This window comes from Cupressus sempervirens, chromosome 11 (assembly GCF_028749045.1).
Source record: "Cupressus sempervirens isolate cs-2001-9-10 chromosome 11, ASM2874904v1, whole genome shotgun sequence".
In the NCBI taxonomy this organism is placed as follows: Eukaryota; Viridiplantae; Streptophyta; class Pinopsida; order Cupressales; family Cupressaceae; genus Cupressus; species Cupressus sempervirens.
In genome coordinates this window covers 400,846,537-400,869,907 of record NC_143128.1, presented here as the reverse complement: position 1 = coordinate 400,869,907, position 23,371 = coordinate 400,846,537, and the positions used below count along the sequence as shown (strand labels likewise).

The 23,371-nt window shown below is 40.1% G+C and overlaps 1 protein-coding gene across 1 annotated transcript in view; it reads right to left on the bottom strand.

Moving 5' to 3' along the window:
- LOC149529869 (uncharacterized) overlaps nt 1-23,371 on the bottom strand; it is a 365,125-nt gene that overhangs the window by 209,681 nt on the left and 132,073 nt on the right. Inside the window, exon 7 of the mRNA XM_089809053.1 lies at nt 7,199-7,285. Within this exon, the coding sequence (XP_089665179.1) occupies nt 7,199-7,285 (87 nt within the window). The remainder of the gene's footprint in view (nt 1-7,198; nt 7,286-23,371) is intronic.

The following is a 23,371-nucleotide window of genomic DNA, read 5'->3' as shown; positions in this document are numbered from 1 at the left end:
ATCTCGACAGGTTCCAAAATGAGCTTTCCTTCTTCATTAAGTGGCGGAAGGTTGGTAGCAACTGTGATGTTTTGCCATATGGCTTTCTTTAGACAGGAAACATGGAAGACATTATGAATGCGGCTTCCCTCTGTGAGTTCCAATTCATACGCTACTTCACCAATGCGATGAACCATGCGATAGGGCCCATAAAATCGTGGCTTCAATTTTTCCTTTCCTATTCCCTTTAATGAAGATTGTCAGTACGACTAGAGCCGGAGATAGACCAAATCCCCCATTTCGAAACTCCTCTCTATTCGGTGCCTATAGGCGTACATCTTCTGTTGATTTTGTGTGCGTTGTAGGTTTTCTTTCAAGCCCCTCAGTATGTCCTGTCCTTCCTGAAGCCAGTCCCTCGCCCTTGGTGCGCGATTGTCACCCAGAACTGTGTCGATGAAGGAGAGGGGTTCATACCCGTATAGAGCTTTGAATGGTATCATCCCAATAGACATGTGATATGTGGTATCGTAGCAATATTCCCCCAGATGGATCCATTTTACCCACGCTCATTGTTGTGTCGAGACGTAGTTCCGAAGGTAGCCTTCGAGCCATTTGTTCACAACCTCGGTTTGACCGTCTGTTTGTGGGTGGTAACTCGTGCTTGGCGATAATTCTATCCCTGCCATCCGAAACAATTTGGTCCAGAATATATTGACAAATCGTCCATCCTGATCAGTGATAATGTTTCAGAGTAATCCGTGCAGGAAAAAGACTTCTCTAAAAAACAGATCGGCAACTTGTGCAGCCTGAAGGTCTGAGGGGATGGCGAAGAAATGTGCATACTTTGTTAATCTGTCAACCACCACAAAGATACAATCCTTTTCGTTCATCTTGGGAAGACCTATTATGAAGTCCATTAATATACTTTCCCACTTATGTTCGGGAATTGGCAAAGGTTGTATCAGCTCGGCAGGAAGAGTGTGTTTGGACTGGTTCTATTGGTAGACCATACATTCTCTTACATACTGCAACACGTCCCCTTTAAGTCCTTTCCATGAAAACCTCTCCCGAAGACTTCTGTAAGTTTTGAAGAAACCTGGGTGTCCAACCAGAGGTGAGTTGTGTATTTCCTTCAAGAACTTCTGCTTCAATTTGGATTCTGATACCAAGTATATCCAGTCTTTATAGTAGATGATATCGTCCACCACTCTATATCGATCATCGTGGGTGTGGCCATCCATTATTTCACAGGCAAATGTATTTTTGAAATATTCCACTAACAGATGTGCCTTCCAGTCAGCGGAAATCCATTTTTGTTGCCGTTCGTTCAAGTCCCGTTGCTCCAAAAAATATCTCAGACTATTGTGATCTGTACGGATGACAAACTTAGAACCTACCAAATACTGCCGAAACTTAGTGCATGTACGATGGTCGACATTTCTTTGTCGTAGATGGAAGATAGGCGTTCTACTGGCGTAAGCTTCCTGCTCTCATAAGTGATGGGATATCTATCTTGCATCAATACCACTCCAATGCCTTCTCCAGATGCATCGCACTCCAAAATGAACGGTCGAGTGAAGTCAGGTAGTGCCAGCACAGGACAAGTGCTCATGGCCTCTTTTAGCTTATCAAAGGCAAGTTGTGCCTTTTAATTCCACTGAAATGACCCCTTCTTCGTCAGATCTGTTAAAGGTGCACTAAGTTGAGAGAATCCTTTAACGAACCTCCGGTAGTAACTGCACAGTCCGAAGAATCCTCACAAATAAGTGAGTGAATTTGGGGGAGGCTAGTCGAGGATAGCTTGAATCTTCTCCTGATGTACTTGAACTCCGTATTTACTAATGACATGCCCCAAGTACAATATTTCTATCATACCAAATTCACATTTGGACTGCTTGGTGAACAAGGACTATTCCTCCATGATACTTAGAACTTCATTCAGATGCTTAAGGTGCTCCTCCCATGACCTGCTATAAATAAGATCATCAAAGAATACCAATAAATACTTACACAATTGCTTGTGGAAGATGCAGTTCATGCATGATTGAAATGTAGTAGGTGCATTGGTCAATCCGAACGGCATGACTAGAAACTCAATGTCCGTAGTGACAACGGAAAGCCGTTTTCTCCACATCTTCTCTCATGCAGATCTAATGGTATCCAGAACAGAGATCTATTTTTGAAAAATAGACCGCGCCATGCAGTTCATCTAGCAGCTCATCTATCCTTGGAATTGGATATCTGTTCTTTATTGTTTTTTTGTTCAACGTGCGGTAGTCTACACACATGCGCATCATCCCGTCCTTCTTTTTGACCAAGACCATAGATGATGTGAATGGGCTAGAACTGGGACGGATCCATTCTTTCTCTAGCAATTCTTGAATCGTCCTTTCGATCTCATCTTTGAATTTCTTGGGATGGCGGTATGGTGTGGTTATGACCGGCTTTGCCCCTGATTCCAACTTGATAGTGTGTTCAAACTCTCGGTGAGGTGGTATGCCAGGAGGAATATCCATGAAAACCTTTTCATGTGTACTTAAAATATCTTGGAGCTCATCATCCTATGGAGGTGTTCTTTGCCCTTTTATAGGTTCCGCCAAGATAAGACAATGTGCAGCCCATGCAGTGTCATCGTGCCAAAAAATTGCCTCCATCCAATATGCAGAAACTTCCTTCGGACCTTCATTCGCCATTCCTTGGAGGACAACCTTCTTCCCGTCAACAACAAAAGTGAAGTCCATCCGTTTGTAACTCTGAGTGTATTCATCGAGTGTCTCCATCCACTGTATCCCGAGAATAACTTCCATGTCAGCAAGGTCCACTATGAAGAAATCCTTAGTCACTGTGTGATTCGTCATTTTCATACTCAACTGAGGAACAAGGTGTGTGCAGGGCAGAAAAGTCCCTCTGGCGACTTTGACCTGAAACCCTACGTGCTGCTTTGTAGGTAAACTTCTTCATTTTACCAAGGATGAGTTTATGAAATTTAGAGTAGCACCGCTATCCAACATCACTGTAACCCTTTGTCTTTGAAGGGTACCCCGTACATGAAAAACTGTTCACCTTGGGCTGCCAGCCAATGTAATGGCTCCTCAGTGCTGTACCAAAGCAGCAATTCTCTCCGTATGGTTCAAACTGATGTTAGTGTCATGGTGGGGTTGGTTATCTTTGGCCGACATTTCTTCCTGTTCGTCCTCATCAACAGACACAACCTCAATGTAATGGATCTTCCCCTTTCCGAGGCATAGGTGGCCAGGCTCCCAAGCTCCCTTGTAATTGAAACATAGTTTCTTCCTTCAGAGTTCTTGTTTGTTAGCTTTATCCAACGACGGCTTCTTGGGTGGAGATTTGTCCTTCGGAAAAGTCAGCGGTTTTGAATGTGAGTAACTTTGAGAGAATGATGCTGAAGACAATGCCATACTCCATGCTTTATTGATTGCTTCCGACAGGGTGGCAGGATTGAACCCCTTTACCCAACCTTTTAGAGGTTCTGATAGTCCGTCCATGAACAGCACTACTCGTCTCTTTCCAGAAATGTCCATGACCAAAATAAAGAGTTTTTGAAATTCTACAATGAACTAATCGACCAATCCAGTTTGTCTTAGTTGTACCAAATCTTTGAAATTGAGCTCCGAATCTTTAGCATCAAATCATTCTATCAATCTCTCTGTGAATTCTGCATAAGTATTTATTTGATCATGCCCTAATGTGATGGTGTCTTGGTGCCACCATTCATGCACAACTCCCTCCAAGTGCAACACGGCAAATTTGATTACTTCTTCCTCTAGCATAGGATTCAACTGGAAGTAGGTATCGGCTTTCATTACCCATGCTTGCACAGATATGGAACCGGATCCATCAAATGGAGACAAATTTACCTTACTCAACTTCCTTCTAAGATCATCATTGAAGTATCCTCTATTTCCACCTCTCGAATATCTCATTCTCAGGTCTGCGTAATCTTTGTAGGATATATCTTCTTCAAGGTTTGCATTCTTCCAATCTTCTCTCATCTCTTCGAAAGTTGATTGTCTCCCTTCGTGTTGTGCCTCCATTTCTGGTGGAAAAGTCGGCATGGAAGGTCGAAAGCATGTTGGCCGAGGGTTTGATTTCCTCGACACTGAGTCCGCGCTGTGACCATTTTTTTCTCAGATATTTTGTTCTCCGCCAACTTCTCGAGAGTTTCTTCTATAAGTCACTGCATATCAGTGATCTATGCCTGATTCCTGGCAAGTTCCCTCAGCAGAGCCACAAGTTTGGTAGCAGTCGGTTCCTGTTCGTCAACCATTCGATCAACAAAATGTGTCCTCCTTCTCTTCTGGCTATAAACTCTCATTCACTATCTACAGGCTGGCAAGATCGAAGCGCTCGGATACCACTATAGTGTTCTGGCTATACTTCAAAGCAGAGTAGCCATACAGGAATAGACTGAGAAGTTGTATGGTAGAATTGGAGGGCAAAATGCAGAACCTTACGGATCAAATTTTCTAGCCGTACAGGAGTCTAAGTAGCCATACGAAATGGAGAGACAAGTGATTTGAAGCCATACGGTGGAGGTTGTATGGTTGTACATGGGTCTGTTAGTCTATATGGTGACCCAGCAAGCCGTACGATGACTCCAGCAGGTAGGCCACATGGTGGCTACAACAGGCAGTACGGTGATTAGGAAAGGCCGTATGGTGAGGTGAAGGTGTCTGTACGTACAGCAATGGCAGGTGCCCCTACAGTGGCAGGAAGATGATGTTGTATGGTGGTGAGGTACGGCAATGGAAATGCAGGTAAGTTGACAGGAACACACAGTTGGATCCAAAATATAGTCTAGAAAATGTTCATGAAATCCACACCGCAATAGAGATTCAAATGCAAATAATGATTTCTGCAAGAAAATGCTATGATTTGCCTGATCCTAGCGGAGAACACATACACTAACGGAATAGGGTGAGAGTAGAATCCCGCCGAAACCGCACAAGCCAAATAGGGAAGATCTTTCACTTCTAAAATGGTGAACAATAGAGAACCCTAAATAGGAGTTCGCAGTACAGAGAAATATGATCAAAAGCATATCTAAGACTTCCCACAAGCCATGCTTAGATACCCGTCGGAAAACCATTCCGAGGGTGTACAAAGATAGCCGATGGCGACACAAACTTCAAACAAAAATAAAAATGGGTCCGAGATAAATTAAATTAATTGGCCTGTTACAAAGTTTAATTTATTTTATAACGGGGAAATTACATATGTATTTGCTCAATTTGGTTATAAAGCTTGAATTTGGGTTTTTTTTCTTTTTAGCGTTCTCTCTGTCCTCGAGAGCTTTGATTGATTAATCCTGAAAGCTACGTTGTTGTTTTCCTTCAATGTTTAGATCTTTCGTCAGATTTCACAATTCTGATTCTACTTTGCTTGCAAGTTGTAGATCAAAACCCCATTCTCTTATTTGTTATTTATGCAACATATCCCTGTGCATGTTTGCAAAAAGAATTTCTTAATAATTCTGAAAGTTTCTCTAACAGAAATTATCTTTGGATAATAATGCCTTCTTAATAGCTTGAAATGTAATATTCTGACTGATATTCATTATCCTTTCCTATGAACTTCATTTCATACATGTTCAGCTCTAACTTTTATTTTTTCAGATCTGCACAATGTGAACTGCTATGCAATGATACCGTTATGACTCTTTTGAAGATAAAATACATTGGCATAGGAACATATGTTTTTGAAACACTTCAATACTGGAATTTTCTTTGAGTTTTTTCTCGAATATTGCTGCTGTGAATACATTTATTCCTTCGGTAAATCTGGAAGTTTGCTTCTGTTGGTTAGTTGTTTCACATGATAGCACATTCATTTTTGCTCACTTGCATTATTAGTATAGGCTGCAATACCATGTTCATATTATGATTGTGTATTTCCTCATGCATTTTCACAATATATAGTTCCATTACATGGCTTTCTTACATGAATATGTCTCAATTCGGTCTCTTGTTTAAATGCTTTCATTCCCAGCATTACTAGATTGTCGTGAATGTATTTCTCTATTGTCATTGCTATGCTTTCCTGTTCATTGAAATACTTGATCGTAGGAGACTTCCGTTCATTTCATAAAACTAATTTTAGCTGAAAATTCATTTCTCCTAAAATTCTTCCTGTAGCATTCCACACTTTTCTTGTTGACCATTTTTACATGTTGTATCTTTGACTACTGATTAACTGTGAGGTTTCAAGTTAATGATAGTTGTCCCTTAAACAGTTAGTTGCTTTTGGTCTACAAATGTGCCATAATAAAAGGTTTCAAATCAAGAATGATAGGTCCCTTTGATACTATGCTCTTTCTTTCTATAACTGATATAAACATGTTGATCAATGATACACTAGGCTTGAACCATTGTGGGAGCCACATATTACATCCACGTGACATTGATACTTTTACTGTACATGACACAAACAGTTAGAAAAATAAATCATGGCTTGGGATTTGGATGAAAATGCAAATGTGGGGTAGGATGGTGAGATTGTCAGTCATTGCTTAGATCGTTTCAACCTAATCCATTTTTTGCACTTGCAGGAGTTGGAGTGGAAGCATGGAAAGTGGGACACCGAAAGCAAGCACGTGGACAATAGGCAAAACAGCCAGACATTCCAGGCAACGGCTGGCACCCATGACCCTTCTTACTTTCATATTTCTTTTCTGCATTTGTATTTATGTTCAAAATCAGGTTTTGATTTATTTCAGTTTAGTGGCAAGTTTCATGGCCTGTGTGGAACATTATGGACATTTGATGAATAAAATTACATTTTTAGAAAAGTTTATGACACTTGTTTTACTTCATGAGATATTGTTCTATTTTCATCATAAAATGCAATTTATAGACATAAATGATCAAGTGTTTTCATAATGTTATGCTTTGAACATAAACACTTCGATAATCAGTCATTTTCAGCAGCATGGCTCTTTTTGTTTGAGCTGTTAGGTCAAATAGATAACAATTTCTTCACCCATTGGAACCACAGATTTAGAGTCCACATACAATATATTCATCAAGGAGATTCAAACATAACAGTGTTTTGTATGAACAAAATACTACCTAATCTGCATTAAAAAAGTCAAAGTATTGAACAATAAATAACTTGATAGCCAGACAACATATATCAGATCACTTCATAAAACAAGTGACATGTTTTTCACAATGGTAAGAAAATAGAGAGGTGAAACTACCTGAGATATAATGGACCCAACAGCGACAGCTAACAAAATTTGAGCAAATTGATTCTTGTCAAAGCCAAATGTTGCCTTTAAGTAATACTGGAGAAATTATTTATCTAGTTAGACTTCAAATACAATTTTTAAAAAATAATCAAAGCTTACTCAACTAAAAGATATTCTTCCATTTAACAAACAAATTAGACTACAGTTAGGTATCTTCATGTCTTGGATTACATCATACATTCAAATATACAACTGAGAGTAATTGAAAAAAGAAAATACATGCTCTAATAACAAAAAAATTATCTTGTATGCAATCATCATTATGACAATGTAGTAAAACTTAGTTTCAACATAGACTCAGAGAAAATATTCCATTGATATTAGAAGACATCAGATATTATTTCTTAAAAGCTGAAATACTGGTTGTACCCATACATGAGATTTTATATTGTATCAAATTTCGAACTGAATTCATTGTTTAAAGCAGTCTTAAGTCTCACATCAAAGTTTCAAAACCACATTGTCAATCATGCACATTGGCAAAGGGGAGAACCTATAAAAATGAAAATATCACAATTATTAGGTGCACACCTAGTGATGAAGTGCACATCTGTACAAAGGAAATCAAAAGTGCAAGTTCAAAGTCTACAGACAATATATTGACGCATGTGTAGAGTAAAATCACATTCAGATTAAAGGGATTTAAAATGTTGATGTAGATTTTGAGATGACCCTTACCACGAGGGCCTCTAAAGAACAATACTGGACTGTGGAAATTTGTCAAATACTTGGCATACACATGAGGAAAGAATGTAATTTTTTAAACAATTCACCAAAAATAACAAGTTCAATGGATAATGATAATACCAACAGTATTTTAGTGCAGAATATCTAGTTCTTCTTATATCCAATAACAATCCAATGGAAATGAATAACAAGTCTGGTTCAAACACAAACTTGGTTTGCAAAGAGTAGACGATTCATCTATATTTTTTTAACAACCAAATGAGTATCAAAAACCTGAAGTTCGAACCTCCATATGAAATACTGATGGCAGATTCCTTCCTTGAAGCTGGTCCAGACTGTGTCGAATTGAGCTCAGATTCATTCCCGTCTGTTCAAAGTAGATTGGCCATTCTTTGCTGTACATTCAACCATGACCCGTAATTGTAAATCAATATCGACCCGTGCAATACATAAGGAACTCCTGCGATTTTTTTAAAAATGTTTTCCCATACTCCACGCAGGTATCAAAGATGGTCTTGATGATATACAGACACCAGAATTTGTTAATAAGGAAGACGCTACTCCCGTATTTTTCAACGCTGATGAAGAGCTGAGAAAAGAAGGATTTGGTACTCCTCAATCTGCCCCCGATCTGCCCCTCTACAGACTACTCACACTGCGATTTTTAATATAAATTCAAATCTTCCACCGAAATACCAAATTTGATGTGGACTGAGCCGTCTGGGTTCAGGTAAGATCATGTAACAATTCACATATGATTTCGACCAGGTATGGGGAATTTCTGATCACAAATGTGCTTCTGGTTTCCCTTCACGTTCCTCCAGTTCTGCAATAGCTAATTCCTTTCTAATTGACCCTCCAATGGTCAACAAACCACAAAATTTGGCCTTAGGCCACAGATCTCTGCCCAGGTGAAGTGACTGTAATATCACCTCCAATTTGCAATGATTCAGGTGATATTCCACACCCTCAAAATTGCTTATCAATGGGAGTTTTCGTTCCCAAAGATAATTTGAGAATTTGTAGACCAAGTGACTACAAATTGCTCCAACAAGAATAGAAGTCGAATCCACAAAATCGCTTGTCCAAATGGGTGCCTCCTGTCCTCTATTTATTCACTTTTTTGAGAAGTCACTGGAAGCTTCTAGAAACATCTTTTATAATATCTTATTATAATGCACTTTATTATTAAATAACTTTATAAAATTAAATAAATAACTTTAAAAAATTAAAAGTGCAATCACAATTCAACATTAGAACAAGTAGGCCCCACTTACTGGATGTAGGATTAATTATAACTCTCCGAGAGCAAAATGCAATCATCCGTCAACAGAATGACTCTCTCTCCAAAATTATTTGCCTACGAGAGTCAATGATAGGCAAATCTACTGTAGAAGTCATGTCGCTAGAAAGGGGACATGACAGATTTTCAAGGATTTCCAAAGGGTTGAAAATGACCAGCAGAAAAAATTGTATAATCATCAAAGTCATCTAGAGTTTCCTATCTAGAAGTCTTGTTTTAGCTATTGCATTTTTAAAAATTTTTAAATAACATATTTGAGAATTTTCCACTTTTAGTCTACCATTTTAGTGATCTCTAGTTTTAGTTAGGAGATTGTGTTGTTCTTAGCCTTCTACTATTTTTATTTTTATCATTTATAACATGGAGTACAGTATTTTTATAACATTTATTTTAGATCTCTTTCCATTCAAGAGATGTGAGATTTGATAAACAATTTGTAATTAAATTTTATCTACAACTTATGTAATGTACCCAAATTTTGGTTACTAAATTAATTTAATTAATTGATTCAGTTCCAAGATTAATTTCATAAGAATGACCTTTAATTAATTAATTCAATCTAATTAATTGATCCTGATTCTGGTTCAAAATCTGATTTGTGAATTCAGCAAAACAAATTTGGGCTGGATTTTGGTACCAGAGGTGTATATATATAGACATTTTCAATATATGTATATGTATTTCATACATGTAAGTTGTAACATATCAATGCTCATTCATCATTGGTTTAAACTTCAAAGTTCAAACACATAATAATAAAAATAATAAGAAGTTAGAAGTGTGATTCTCATAAAATGGAAAATTCATAATTTTGTCAATAAATAATTATATTATATCCATACTTTGCAAAAGTCTCAAACTGTTATTACATTATTAAAATTTATATCACAAGCCAGATTTCATATTTAAAACTTAATATCCAATTCCATCATGTTCTTCATCATCTTCATAGGAATCAAGATCAACATTTGGCTTCTCTTCAACTTCCTTTGAACCAACAGCTATGGCACTCACCATGTCCATGTCATGTGAAATAGCTCCCTCTTGATCATCTATAGAGACTTGGGCAAGTTGTGTGATTGTGACCATTAAATCAAATTACTCAATGACTAGATCCCGATTCTTTGTCACAAAAATGCTTAAGAAATAAATGAATGACCATCGAATTCTATTAGGAAATGTTTATTGATTGAGTTAGGGTTTAGTTTCAATATTTTAAATATTTTAAAATGCTAAGTGGGGCCGTTTTCGGACACCTAGATTCCCGCAAATCCCTCTAAGTTCAACTCGTATTCCAGAAGGGTTCCAAAATGGAATCTAGATTAAATATCAATTTCGAAGTGCATAATCCACAAGGAATTTAGATTCTGTCATCGGTAGAAATTGTGTATCAGCCAACGGGTCCTTTCGGAAAGGTTTTTGTCATGTAGCCGACGGGTAAATAGTTGTAGCAGACATAATGTATCTGGCCGACGAACTACTTCAGGAAAGTTCTTTGGAAAGTATTTATAACCCCTTCGGAAAGCATTGTAATCATCGGATCTTATCAGGGAAGCATAATGTAAGGTTCTGGCATATGCGAATAATAATAAGAAGAGTTTTGTTGTTCGTGTTCGTGTTCACTATCTGTGTGCGTTTCTTAGTTAATCTATGCAGTAAACATTTGGCGCCATTGCCCGATGGACCTGGTACACAGGCAGGTGGATATGAATTAAATGCCGAATCAGTTGAACAAGAATAAGAATAAGTTGAAGGAAAAGGATGATATACGCATCACGCAAGAAAATTTAATTCTGGCACAGCAGACAGAGCGTCGAAGGAGATTTCAGAAGATTGCCGACGAAAACAAGAGCGCGGAAGGATTCTTGAAGGAGACTCGACAATGGCTTGATTTGGTGGAAGAAGCGAGGGAGGAGTTTTTGAACCTGCCTACGCCACTGGAAGAGAATCCAGACGGAAGGAGATCGACTCGCACGGCTCGGAGTGCCGACAGAGCACGAGCGTGGAGTGACCTCTTCGTTCGAGATATACTTCCAGAACGGACAGCTTCGGTTGACGAAACCTCTTCTTCACCAAACAGCGCGGGTGTTGCAAACAGCGCAGGTGTGCAGAACAGCGCAGGTGTTCAAAACAGCGCAGAAGCTCAGAACAACGCGGGTGCTCAAAACAGCGCGGGAGTGCAAAAGAGCGCAGGTACACAACAAAACCCCCAACATACAGTGATAATGGCAGGTCCGAAAGAAAAGTTGCCTAAATTTGATGGTGATGAAGCAACTGATCCCATTCGACATTGTAAAACATGTGAAACAATCTGGAGGGAAAATGGCATAACAGATACAAACGAATGGATTCGACAATTTTCCACTACCCTACGGGGTGTTGCGATTGATTGGTTTACTAATACTGATCCACAAAAGTTAAACAGTTGGGATAACATTAAGAAGGAGTTCATCGCAGAATTTCACCTCCTATGCGACGATAATGAAATTGTAGCGGAGATATTCAATACCAAACAAAAGAAGAATGAAACAGTACGGGTCTTCGCCAGGAGGTTGAAGGACTTAATCAGTAAAATGGAGAATAAGCCGACAGATGGGCTCCAGAAAAGATGGTTCGTGGAAGGCCTTCACCCGAAGCTGCGAAAGAAGATGAAGATCGTGCCACCATCAACATACATTGTAGCGTACAATCAGGCAATGAACCTCGAAAGTGACCAGAAGACAAAGAAGAGGAAGAACAGCTCGTCCGATTCAGATGACGATGCATCCTCAGGTGAAGACAGCAGTGATGACGAGGGAAGCAACAAAAAGGTCCATGCCCTCTAGAAGGACATGATTCGGATGATGGAGTTCAAGAACATGAACAAGGAGACTAAGGGCAATGACCTATGGTGCACAGAGTGCAAGAAAGAAGGCCATACGAAGGGATCCTGCTCAAAGAGCAATTTTGTGAGATCTGCCAAAGTCTGGGACACTCGGTAAAGGAATGTCCTTTCAACTTGAAATCAAGAACACCACAGCAAGTGTTCCTCGCGCAGGAGGCATCCCCGTCAGGAGGGAACGAGAACACCAGTACGAAAGGTGCCACATCGAGTGGATATAGAAACAACCGACACGATCAAAACAACAACAATAGCAGCAACAACAATAATGACGGAAGGAGTCAAATTCAGTATGATGCGAATGGTCGGCCGATAGTTCAACGCCATGCATGCAATCTGTGGGGTCACTTTGCCCAGGAGTGCACAACGGAGAACACACTGAAGTTGCTATGTCGATGGTGTGGACCTGGCGATCATGACGATGCTAAGTGCCCAAAGTTCGGAGTAAACTTGATTACCATTGGGACGGACGAGGAAGAAGTTCTGGCAATCACTCGGAAGAAGGCAAAGCTATACCCCGATTCGACGGAGGAAAAGAAAAGACTGGAGGAAGCACTGGAAGAGATCTAGAGAGAACCGCAAATAGAAATGGCACACCTGAAGGACACGCCTGGTACCTCCGTATGGAACTGCGCAAAATCGAACATCGTACGGCAAATATTGCAAGCTAAGATACCCATCAGGATAAATGATTTGTTGCTCACTATGCCTCAGCTCCGATCGACACTCACAAACATCGTTCCCGCTGCTAAGCTACCAGGAGAACATGGAATGGAGCAGGAGAGTGGAGCAAGTACAGCAGACAAAAAGGGGAAGGAAAGTGGCGCAAGTGCAGAAGATCCGATGCTATTAGCCCTCTCATCCGAACGCCATCCGACAGTCGTCGAAATGGTAATTCTCAGGACTGTATTGACGAAAACGATTGTGGATGGAGGGTCCAGTGTCAATGTGTTGCCTGAGGATACCTGGAAAAAGTTGGGACAACCAACATTGTGGCCACCTACCTTCCAGTTGTTAACAGCCGATCAACATGGAATCAAGCCATTGGGAGTACTCATAGCGCAACCAGTGACGATTGGAACACAACCGTTCCTGTTGAACTTTGTCGTGATCCCACTGAAGCAGAGAGGATATGATGCCATTTTGGGCTGGGGGTGGCTGATACAAGCCAAGGAAAAACACGATTGGAAGAAAAATACTTTATCACTTGAAAGCAAAGGCCAGAAGTATGTCATCAATCTACACACTCAGATGGTTGGAGAAGAAACTCTATTGTCAGATTCTAAAGGAGAAGATGATGAGAGGAGGCAGAGTATGAAACCCGATTAGGAGGGAGTCCTACAATTGGAAGGAGATGACGATCTGGATTCAGTAAATGGTCTTTACCATTGGCAGATAGATGATTACGAGCTCTTTCCAAGTTGTAATATGCTAAGGATCGACGAAGGTAAGAAAGAAGGAAATGAATGTCCGAAGGAACACAGAGAAGCCGAAGGAGGAAATGAATGTCCAAAGGAACACAAAGAAGCCGAAGGAGGAAATGAATGTCCGAAGGAACACAGAGAAGCCGACGAAGGAAATGAATGTCTGAAGGGACATGGACAAGCCGAAGGAGGAAATGAATGTTCGAAGCAACACAGAGAAGCTGAAGAAGGAAACGCGGGTATGACTGAAGCTGAAGGACAGAACATACAGTACGAACCCAAAAGAAGGAAAGATTCTACTGTACGACTGCGCAGGAAGAAAATATTACGTCGAACCACAGATATAGTAGAAAGGTACCGGCAGCAAGGAAGACACACGATACGGTCTGCACAGGCAACAAAGAGAAAGGGTTCAATAAAAGTTGTAGCAGTACAGAGTGAATGTGTTATTGATGGACAAAAGGGGCAGCTGACGGAGTCCATGGTAGCGAGCTTCGGGAACAAACTGGGCGATATGGAGATGACATAGAACAGGCGTAGCAGGTTTCAACTCGGACAGTGGGTGTTGAAGTACGATGATCGGAATGAGATCAAACCAGGCAAGTTCAAAATTAAATGGGTCGGGCCATACTAGATTCGGGAAGTGGGCAATAACGGAGCAATAAAACAATGGATGCTAGACGAAAAGGAAGTATTCGATGTAGTGAAGAGGTCGAAGTTGAATGTCTGCCATGAAAGAAGTAACGCACCTCCATGGACGAACAACTGAGAGAAGAAGACTGTAAGTACTATACATATGCAAATATTGTACATAGTTGTTCAAAAAAAAAATTAAAATTCAAAAATTAAAAAAAATTTGAAAAATTGAAAAAAGGCATTGTACGAATTGTTAACCTGCTCACCGTACGGTTTTTGGAGGTTGTGTACGGAATTTATTGGTTCACCGTATGGATTTTATAATAAGAAAGCAATGTACGATTTTTAAATGCTACCATATGATTTTTTTAGTGGGTAGATACCGTACGGATTTTGAAGACAATTCCTGTACGGATATTTTCACAGTTGTCGTACGGATTGTGGAGACAGTGTACGGATTTCTAATGATTTAACAGCGTACGGATTCCTTGTGAGTGGGCAGTGTACGGATTTCACGTTCCAGCCACCATACGGTTTTCTGAATTCATCACAAGTTTTATAAAATCTGATTACCGTACGGCGTACGGACTTTGGAGGTTCTAACGCACGAGTTTTAGCAAGCAGTGTACAAATTCTTTCATCAGTCGTAATATGGATTTTAGAGCCAGGTCACTATACGGATTTTTCAGCATATTTAAAGTACGGATTTTCACAAAGTTGAGAATGAGGAAGGATATTGCTACAGTACAGATTTCAATAGAAAAAGTTTCCTGTGTGCTTCAATATGAATTTGCAAATTTAAAGCTTCCAATTGCGTACAAATTTTGTAGAAGGGGATGTGTACAGATTGTTGAAGATTGAAAGACTTGGCATACGGAATTGAAAGATTAAAGTTCTGTTTTAATATTCTTAGGGCTTGGCGTGAGGAAGAGCCTTAAAAAATTTGGTGCTGGGGGTACGACTTCTGCAAGATATGACATTCAAATTTAGTAACATTTGAGGATATTGCATGAGGAAGGAGTCGATACGATGGAGGATGTATGGTGTAGCTGTGCATTGGTAGCACAGAAGAGTGATAGGAGGTTTTCTAAAAAAAAAAAAAAAAAAAAAGTCGACAAATCAAGCATGCTTAGAATGAGTAACGGAGGATACCAAAGGGAAGGGGAAGCATCAGCGATTGCCAGAAAGAGTGTAGAATCAGCAAAAAATGACAAAAATGGTGTGTTCCATGTAGTTTTGTGTGGGTTTCAGAGTGCTGATTTGATTTTCGTGGCGAGGGGTGCTGCCCCTCGACCTCGCCGGGGGCGCTGCCCCCTGGATCCCCAGTCATTGCAGATATTAGTCGTGGGAGTCTGACCAGTTGAGAAGACTTGGAGCTGCTGCAGGCATGGAGTGTCTGTGTACCAGAAACACTAAGAGTAGGTGTTGGCCATGAGGCTGTCTTAGTGGATGCGTAGAGAGCTCGGGAGGAGTTGATCATCCAGTTGGAGGCAGTGCAGCGACACTTGGTTCAGTGTACTCGGAATTGGAAGGCAGAAAGCGGCACAGGTGACTATCAAGGTCAAATGTCAGATCGGCTAAGGTGACAGTGTTGAAGACCAGTTAGTCAGTCAATGTATTTTGGTTGTTGATTTGTCACAGAGATTGTGTAATAGTCGTCAGGAGACGACTTTGCTTTTGGGGGGGGATGATGTCATTGGTAGAAATTGTGTATCAGCCGACGGGTCCTTTCGGAAAGGTTTTTGTTATGTAGCCGACGAGTAAATAGTTGTAGCGGATATAATGTATCTGGCCAACGAACTCCTTCGAGAAAGTTCTTCGGAAAGTATTTATAACCCCTTCGCAAAGCATTGTAATCATCGGATCTTATCAAGGAAGCATAATGTAATGTTCTGGCATATGCGAATAATAATAAGAAGAGTTTTGCTGTTCATGTTCGTGTTCACTATCTATGTGCATTTCTTAATTAATCTATGCGGTAAACAGATTCCATTCTACACAATTCTTCAATAATTACTGACCACAACCTCTACAAGTGAAATGAACAACTCATATATGCTAAAATTTGAAACAACTAAAAATGGAAAACACTAACATGGATCATCAATCTTAGATTATTTGTCACTTACTTTTAAGTTTACATATTGACAGTGTCCCTTTGAAAATTACCAAATTAAGAATTCTTTACAAACTTATATCCAAAATTCCAGAGCCTCTAGAATTGCAAACCAAGCCATAAAAAATTCGTGAATTTTAAAATTTATCTCTAGTTCTCATGTATTTATATCAAACTAAATTTGGCGAATTGTGTGCCATTCCACCCCTACAAGATTTAAATTTTGTGAATAGGGCGAGTCTATGGTGGTGTTGATACAATCTTCAACGCAAATTTCAAATGGTGTTACCATTCTAGAGCGGTGGGGGCCATTATTTTCCTCTTGGCCTTGTACTAAAAAACAAAAATATTAAATGTGTTGGTGAATGTTGCAAATACTCATTAAAAGACTGTGTCCCGTTATTGGCCGAAGCATTGCATTGTCAATCAGTGATTTCTTGTATACGCCTGTAAAAGCTGGGCAAAATTAGAACTAATACAAAATAAAATCGTGTATGGGATGGTGGTGGAAAAGAGTAGGTAAGTTCTCAATTTCCAAAAAAGAGGTGGCAAAGAAACAGACTACGTCATCAAAAGTTTGTACTTATGAGGCAAATTGGACATGCCTCTCAATACTGTTTTACGCCAAAATGTTGATGCTGCAAATGGCTGTGATTCGCATATTGGCAAAAAATTTGCCACTAAAAAATTGTTGTACTCAATCTATGTTGTTTTTTCTTTTATTGGACAAAAAAATCGCTCTTAGGTTGAGAATCCTTTTGAAATTTCTTCTTATCCTTGTACATTTTAAATGGAAAACCCATTTAATGAAACTTGTTTTCTTAAGAGAAAGGTTCCATGTCTCTAGCCTTTTGTAGGCTTCCTATAATGTGGCAAGTGAGGCCTTTAATCCATCCCTTCAGAGCTTCCGCAACTAAGTTACCAGTTCGAGTTCAAGGACAAATTCGGATACTAGAACTCAATTCATGGATTTGAGAAATTATTTTCCATTATGGTTCGTATGGGTTCATGTATGTGTGTGTTTATATATATAAATATATATGCATTGTGTATAGAAAACAACAAGAGAAATACACAGTTGTAAAACTAAATCACCTATGATGTTAGATCGTTGATCAATGCCAAATGTCAAAATGCAAACCTAAACATTAAAAATTTAAATTATTGATAATTGATCTATGCTCACGAGTCTAAATAAAATCATTACATTGAAAAAAATCATAAAAAAACATTTTTAATTGAGTTTGGGCCCACATTGTTTCACTTTAGGTCATGGATGTTTACTATATGGGGTAAATAGATCAATGCATACAGACAATAGATAAGAACATGTAACATAGCAGTACTCCTTTTATTATTCGCATATATGCTGAAGAGATTACATAATGCTTACAATGATGATTACAATCATGATCCAAAATTGTAAATATACCATCTCGAAGAACCTTCCTGAAGGGGCCCGTCGACTGCATAACAATTACCGACAACATCAACCCGTCGGCTACTCACTATTTACCGACATCATCCCCCCCAAAAGAAAAAGTTGTCTCCGGACGACAATTAGACAGATTAAAAAAACGGAATACATTAACTGACTAACTACAACAAGATAGATCTGTTTCTATCACGCCACTTTCACATTCATCCTGTGCCTCCACCAAACTGGTCTCCAAACCACATTGCATTTGTAGCCTTTGCTAACACAATACTATCTCCTTAATCAAGCTGACCTTGATAGCCACCCGTGCTACTTTCTCTGCTTCCAACTCCTAGGTACCTTGAGCCAAGTGTCGCTATACTGCCTTCAACTCGATGATCAGCTCCTCCCAAGCTCTCTTTGTATCCACCAAGATAGCTTCACGTCCAACACCTACTCCAAGTGCCTCAAAGCGTATCACCCCTCTCGAAAGGCTTGCTCTGTTGATCTTTCCACCTCTGGCACACTATGCCTGCAACAGCTCCAGGTCTCCTCAACTGGTCATTTTGAGCTATTTCAATCTGTCGTCATTTTTTCTTTTTTTTTTTCCTTTTAGAAAACCTCCTGTCACCCTTCTATGTCTGTACAGTGGTCTCTCTCTGTTATGTTACAACGTCGCTGCCAATGTACAGCTACACAATAGATTGCTTCTGCCATAGCCGTACCATCTTCCTACTACCGTACGGCCTCCCTACTCCCACTATTGCTACCATACAGTATGGTTCTCCTGCTATTGATGTCCATATGAGTAAGCCATACAGTCTTTCTCCTTCGCTGTATAGCCACCCAACCTCTAAGTAATCTGGTTGTACGGCCGTATAGTGCTCTTACCTTTTCTACAACTTTCCCAGCCATCGCTGTATAGTGTGTCCTAATTTATTCCCCTATGCTCCAAGTCCGTACGACATACCTTGCACTGGATGGTCATATGGCGTACCCTCCTTTTTGCTTTCCTTAAGCCATACTCGTATGGCTGCCGTATGGTGTAATGCTTAGACATGGCTTCCCCTTCATTTGTCTATTGTACTATCGCTACACCTCTTTGGCTGTACAGTACTTCTCATGTCCGTACGGTAGGCATTCACATGGTCGTACAGTGGTGTTCCCTTGTTCGTATAGAGCCTCTAGTCTAGAAGGTATTTTTCCCTTGCCCTGTGCTTGTTGTATGGTGCACCTCCAAGTCTCTTCCTGTAAATTTCCAACCGTACAGTGTATTCTTGTCTTTTCCATATGGGTCAAAGCTCTTTCTTCTGCCACCAGTATTTTTTTGGTTCAATATCATCTTTGAGGTTCATGGTTTGTATTATGGCCTCTTCATATTTTATTGACTTATCTTCATTGAACGTATGGGCTGGTGTTTCATCCACCTGTGCTTCTCCTTCCTTTAGTTCACTATACTCCTTCAGGAACTCGTTTCTTGCTTTTCCTTCTTTGACATCCAACATGTTGCAACTCAGGAAGAGTTCATAATCCTCCATCTGCCAGTGAAATAGTTCATTCACTGAATCTAGGTCATTGCCCTCCGATCCACCTTCCAACTGTAGGACTCCTTCCTCATCTGATTCCATCTGCTTCTTCCCTTCGTCCTCTCCCTCTGAATCGAATGATCCAGCTTCTTCTCCCACCATTTGTGTATGCAAGTCAATTATGAATCTCCATCCTCTGCTCTCCATTGATAGTGTATTCTTCTTCCAATCTTGCTTAATCTTTGCTTATACAAGCCATCCCCAGTCCAAAATGGCATCATATCATCTCCTCTCTAGTGGCATGACGACGAAATCGAGTAGGAATGGCTGTGTTCCAATAGTCACTGGTTGTGCCATTAGGATTCTCAACAGTTTGATCCTATGCTGGTTTGTCGTGAGCAATTGGAATGTAGGTGGCCACAATGTTGACTGTCCCAACTTCTTTTAGGTATCTTCTGGTAGGACGTTTACCCCGGAAACTCCGTTCACAATTGTGTCTGAAAGGACTATTCCTAATATACCCATCTTGATGACCATCGGATGCCGTCTGGATGTGAGCGCTAGCAGCATTGAGTTCACTGTACTTGCTCCACTTTCCTTCTCATTTCCGTGTTCTCCTGGTAATTTAGCAGTTGGAGCGATGTTTGTGAGTGTCGATCGAAGTTGAGGCATTATGAGCAGCAGATCATTTATTAACTTTATTTTGACTGGTGCTTTAGTTTGTAATATCTGTCTTATAATGTTCTGTTCTACGCAGTTCCTCATAGAAGTACCCGTAGTATCCTTCATTTGTGCTTTTTCTGCCTGCCTCCCTTTCTCAATTTATGCCCGTGCTTCTTCCAGTCTCTTCTTTTCCTCCATAGGGTCTAGGTATAGTTTTACCTGTTTCCTTGTGATTGCCAAGACTTCTTCTTCATCGTGCCAATGCTGATCAGATTCACTCCTGATTTCGGGCACTTGGCATATTCATGATCTTCAAGATTGCACCATTGGCATAACAACTTTGGTGAATTTGTGGATGTACAATTTCGTGCAAAGTGGCCCCACAAATTGCATGCTCGGCATTGAACCATCGGGCGGCCGTTCGCATCGTACTGAATTCAGCTACGGCCTCTATCATTATTATTGGTATTGTTGTTTTGCCCTCTTTTATTATTTTTGTACCCACCCGAAGTGGCACCATCATTGTTGGTGTTTTTGTTCCCTCCTGACACGGAAGCCTCCTGTGTCAGGAGCACTTGTTGAGGTCCTCTTGTTTTCATATTGAAGGGGCATTCTTTTGTGGAATGTCCCATAATTTGGCAGATCTCATAGAACTAGTTCTTCGGACAGGATCCCTTCGTGTGACCTTCTATCTTGCATTTTGTGCACCATAGCTCGTTTTCCTTCGTCTCCTTCTGCATATTCTTAAATTCCTTCATCATTCTGATCATATCCTTCTGGAGAGCTCAAACCTTCTTGCTGCCTTTTTCATCACCACTGCTATCTTCTTCCAAAGACACGTCATCTGAGTTAGATGAGCTACTTTTCTTCTCTTTTTCATTTTCTATTCACTCTCTGAGTCCATCGCTTGATTGTATGCTTCAGTGTATGATGATGGCAGTACAATCTTCATTTTCTTCCTTAACTTTGGGCGTAGTCCTTCAATGAACCATTTCTTTTTTAACCCATCTGCCAGCTTACTTTCCATTTTATTTATTAATTCTTTTAGTTTCTTGTCATATACACGGACTGTTTCATTTTTCCCCTGCTTTATGGTGTAGATTTTTACTACTATCTCATTGTCCTCTCGCAGCAATTGAAACTCGGCGATAAACTCCTTTTTAACTCCTGCCCATGTAGTTAATTTTTGGGGATCGGCGTCAACAAACCAATCCACTGCTACAACCCTTAGGGTTGCTAGAAATTGGCAGACCCATTCATCTGTGTTGGTTACGCCATTCGCCGTCCAAATTGTTTTGTATCTCTTACAATATCTGATTGGATTAGCCATTCCATCACCATCAAACTTTGGCAACTTCTCCTTTGGTTCTGTCATTATTACTTGATTTTGTGTATAGGCGTTGTTCAATACTCCAACACCAACGCTCTGTACTCCGACCTCGCAGCTTTGCACTCCGACACTAGCCCTTTGCACTCCAACATCGGCATTGTTTCAAACAGTCGTGTTATTTCCAACAACTGTATTTTTTGGTGAAGAAAGGTCTTCGTTAAGCGAAGTTGTTAGTTCCAGAAGTGTATCGCGGACGAAGAGTTCACTCCACGCTCGTGCTCCCTCGGCACTCTAAGCCGTGCAAGTTAATTCCCTTCCGTTTGGATTCTCTTCCCTCAATGTATATAGGTTCAAAAATTTCTCCCTTGCTTCTTCCACCAAATCCAACCGTTGTCGAGTCTCTTCCAACAATTCCTCAGTGCTTTGGTGTCCGTCAGCAATCTACTTAAACCTCTGCCTACGCTTGGCCTGTTGTGCCAAAATTAAATTTTTTGTACTGTGCATATTTCATCTTATTCCTATCCTTGTTAAGTTGATTCGAGATTAGTCTTCATTCTTCTGCCTTCGTTCTAGGTCCATTGGGCAACGACGCCCAATGTTTACCGTATGGGGTAAATAGATTAGGCATACAGACAATAGATAAGAACATGTAACACAAAGGTACTCCTTTTAGCATATATGCCGAAGAGATTACATAATCATTACAATCATGATCCAAAGTTGTACATATACCATCACGAAGAACCTTCCCAAAGGGGTCCGTCGGCTACATAACAATTACTGAAGACATAAACCCATTAGCTACTCAATATTTACCAACGACATCATCCCCCCAAAAGAAAAAGTCATCTCCGGACAACAATTAGATAGATTAACAAAACATAATACATTAACTGACTAACTACAACAAGATAGATTTGTTTTTGTCACACCACTCTCACATTCGTCTTGTGCCTGCACCAAACTGGTCTCCAAACCACATTGCATCTGTAGCCTCTGCTAACACAATACTGTCTCTTTAATCAAGCTAACCTTGATAACCACCTATGCTACTTTCTCTGCTTTCAACTCCTGCGTACCCTAAGCCAAGTGTTGTTGTACTACCTTCAACTGGATGATTAGCTCCTCCTAAGCTCTCTATGCATCCACCAAGACAGCTTCATGTCCAACACCTACTATGGATCCCTAGGGTCTAAGAGATTCCCTTGGGCCCACATGAGATTCCCTCGGGTCCATTATGAATTTGTCCAGGGTTGGCGTCTAAGCTTGTGGATCCTTTTAGATCTGCATTGGTGTCTATCTAGATGAACATAGGTTTGAACAAAGAGAGCCTGGACGAATCCAACATGGACCAATCCATGAATCTAGACCCGCTTCGTACCCAAACCCAATTCGAGAGTGTTGGTGTAAATAAGTATTTACTTATTACACTTAAGTTTACTTAGGTCAATGCATTACTTATTAGTTTGACACCTAGGAGTTTGCGTACTCCTATGAGTTGTCATGTTGGCAACACAGAAGTAAGCAACTCTAATTCAACACATGGTGTCTACAGCATTGGAGTTTGCATAATTAACTGAGTTGTCATGTAGACAACATAGTTCTATGCACTCTTAAATTTAGCACATGGTGTCTACAACATAATTTTTCATGCTACACCTTTGTAGGCTTATCCTCTCATCATCATACTTACTCCTGTGCCTAATGGAGGATAATCCACTTTTGGTGGACATGTGCCTTGTTGTAAGACTTATCAATATGTTGACTCCTACACATTCTAGAAGCATTCCAGAGGCCTTTATATTCAGACAATCCTAGTGTGTATGTACATGACATGACATGACAGAACATTGAATGACAATAAATTAATTTTGGACATTGTTATTCTGATCATACCTTGTTGGTCTACTATTGTACTTGTGCTTGAGTTCCATGATCTTGGGTGATTTTGCCCTAAGGAAAATTCTTACATGGTATTAGAGCTATACCAAATTCTTACATGGTATCAGAGCCGAGGAAATTTCTCTTTGCATAGCCGTTCAAGACCATTTTCTTGCTTCACCTCCTTAAGGACACCTCGACCCAGATCCAAAGTATTGCAGTCATTGGAAGCATCTAGAGCCAAAGAAAACTTCGCCA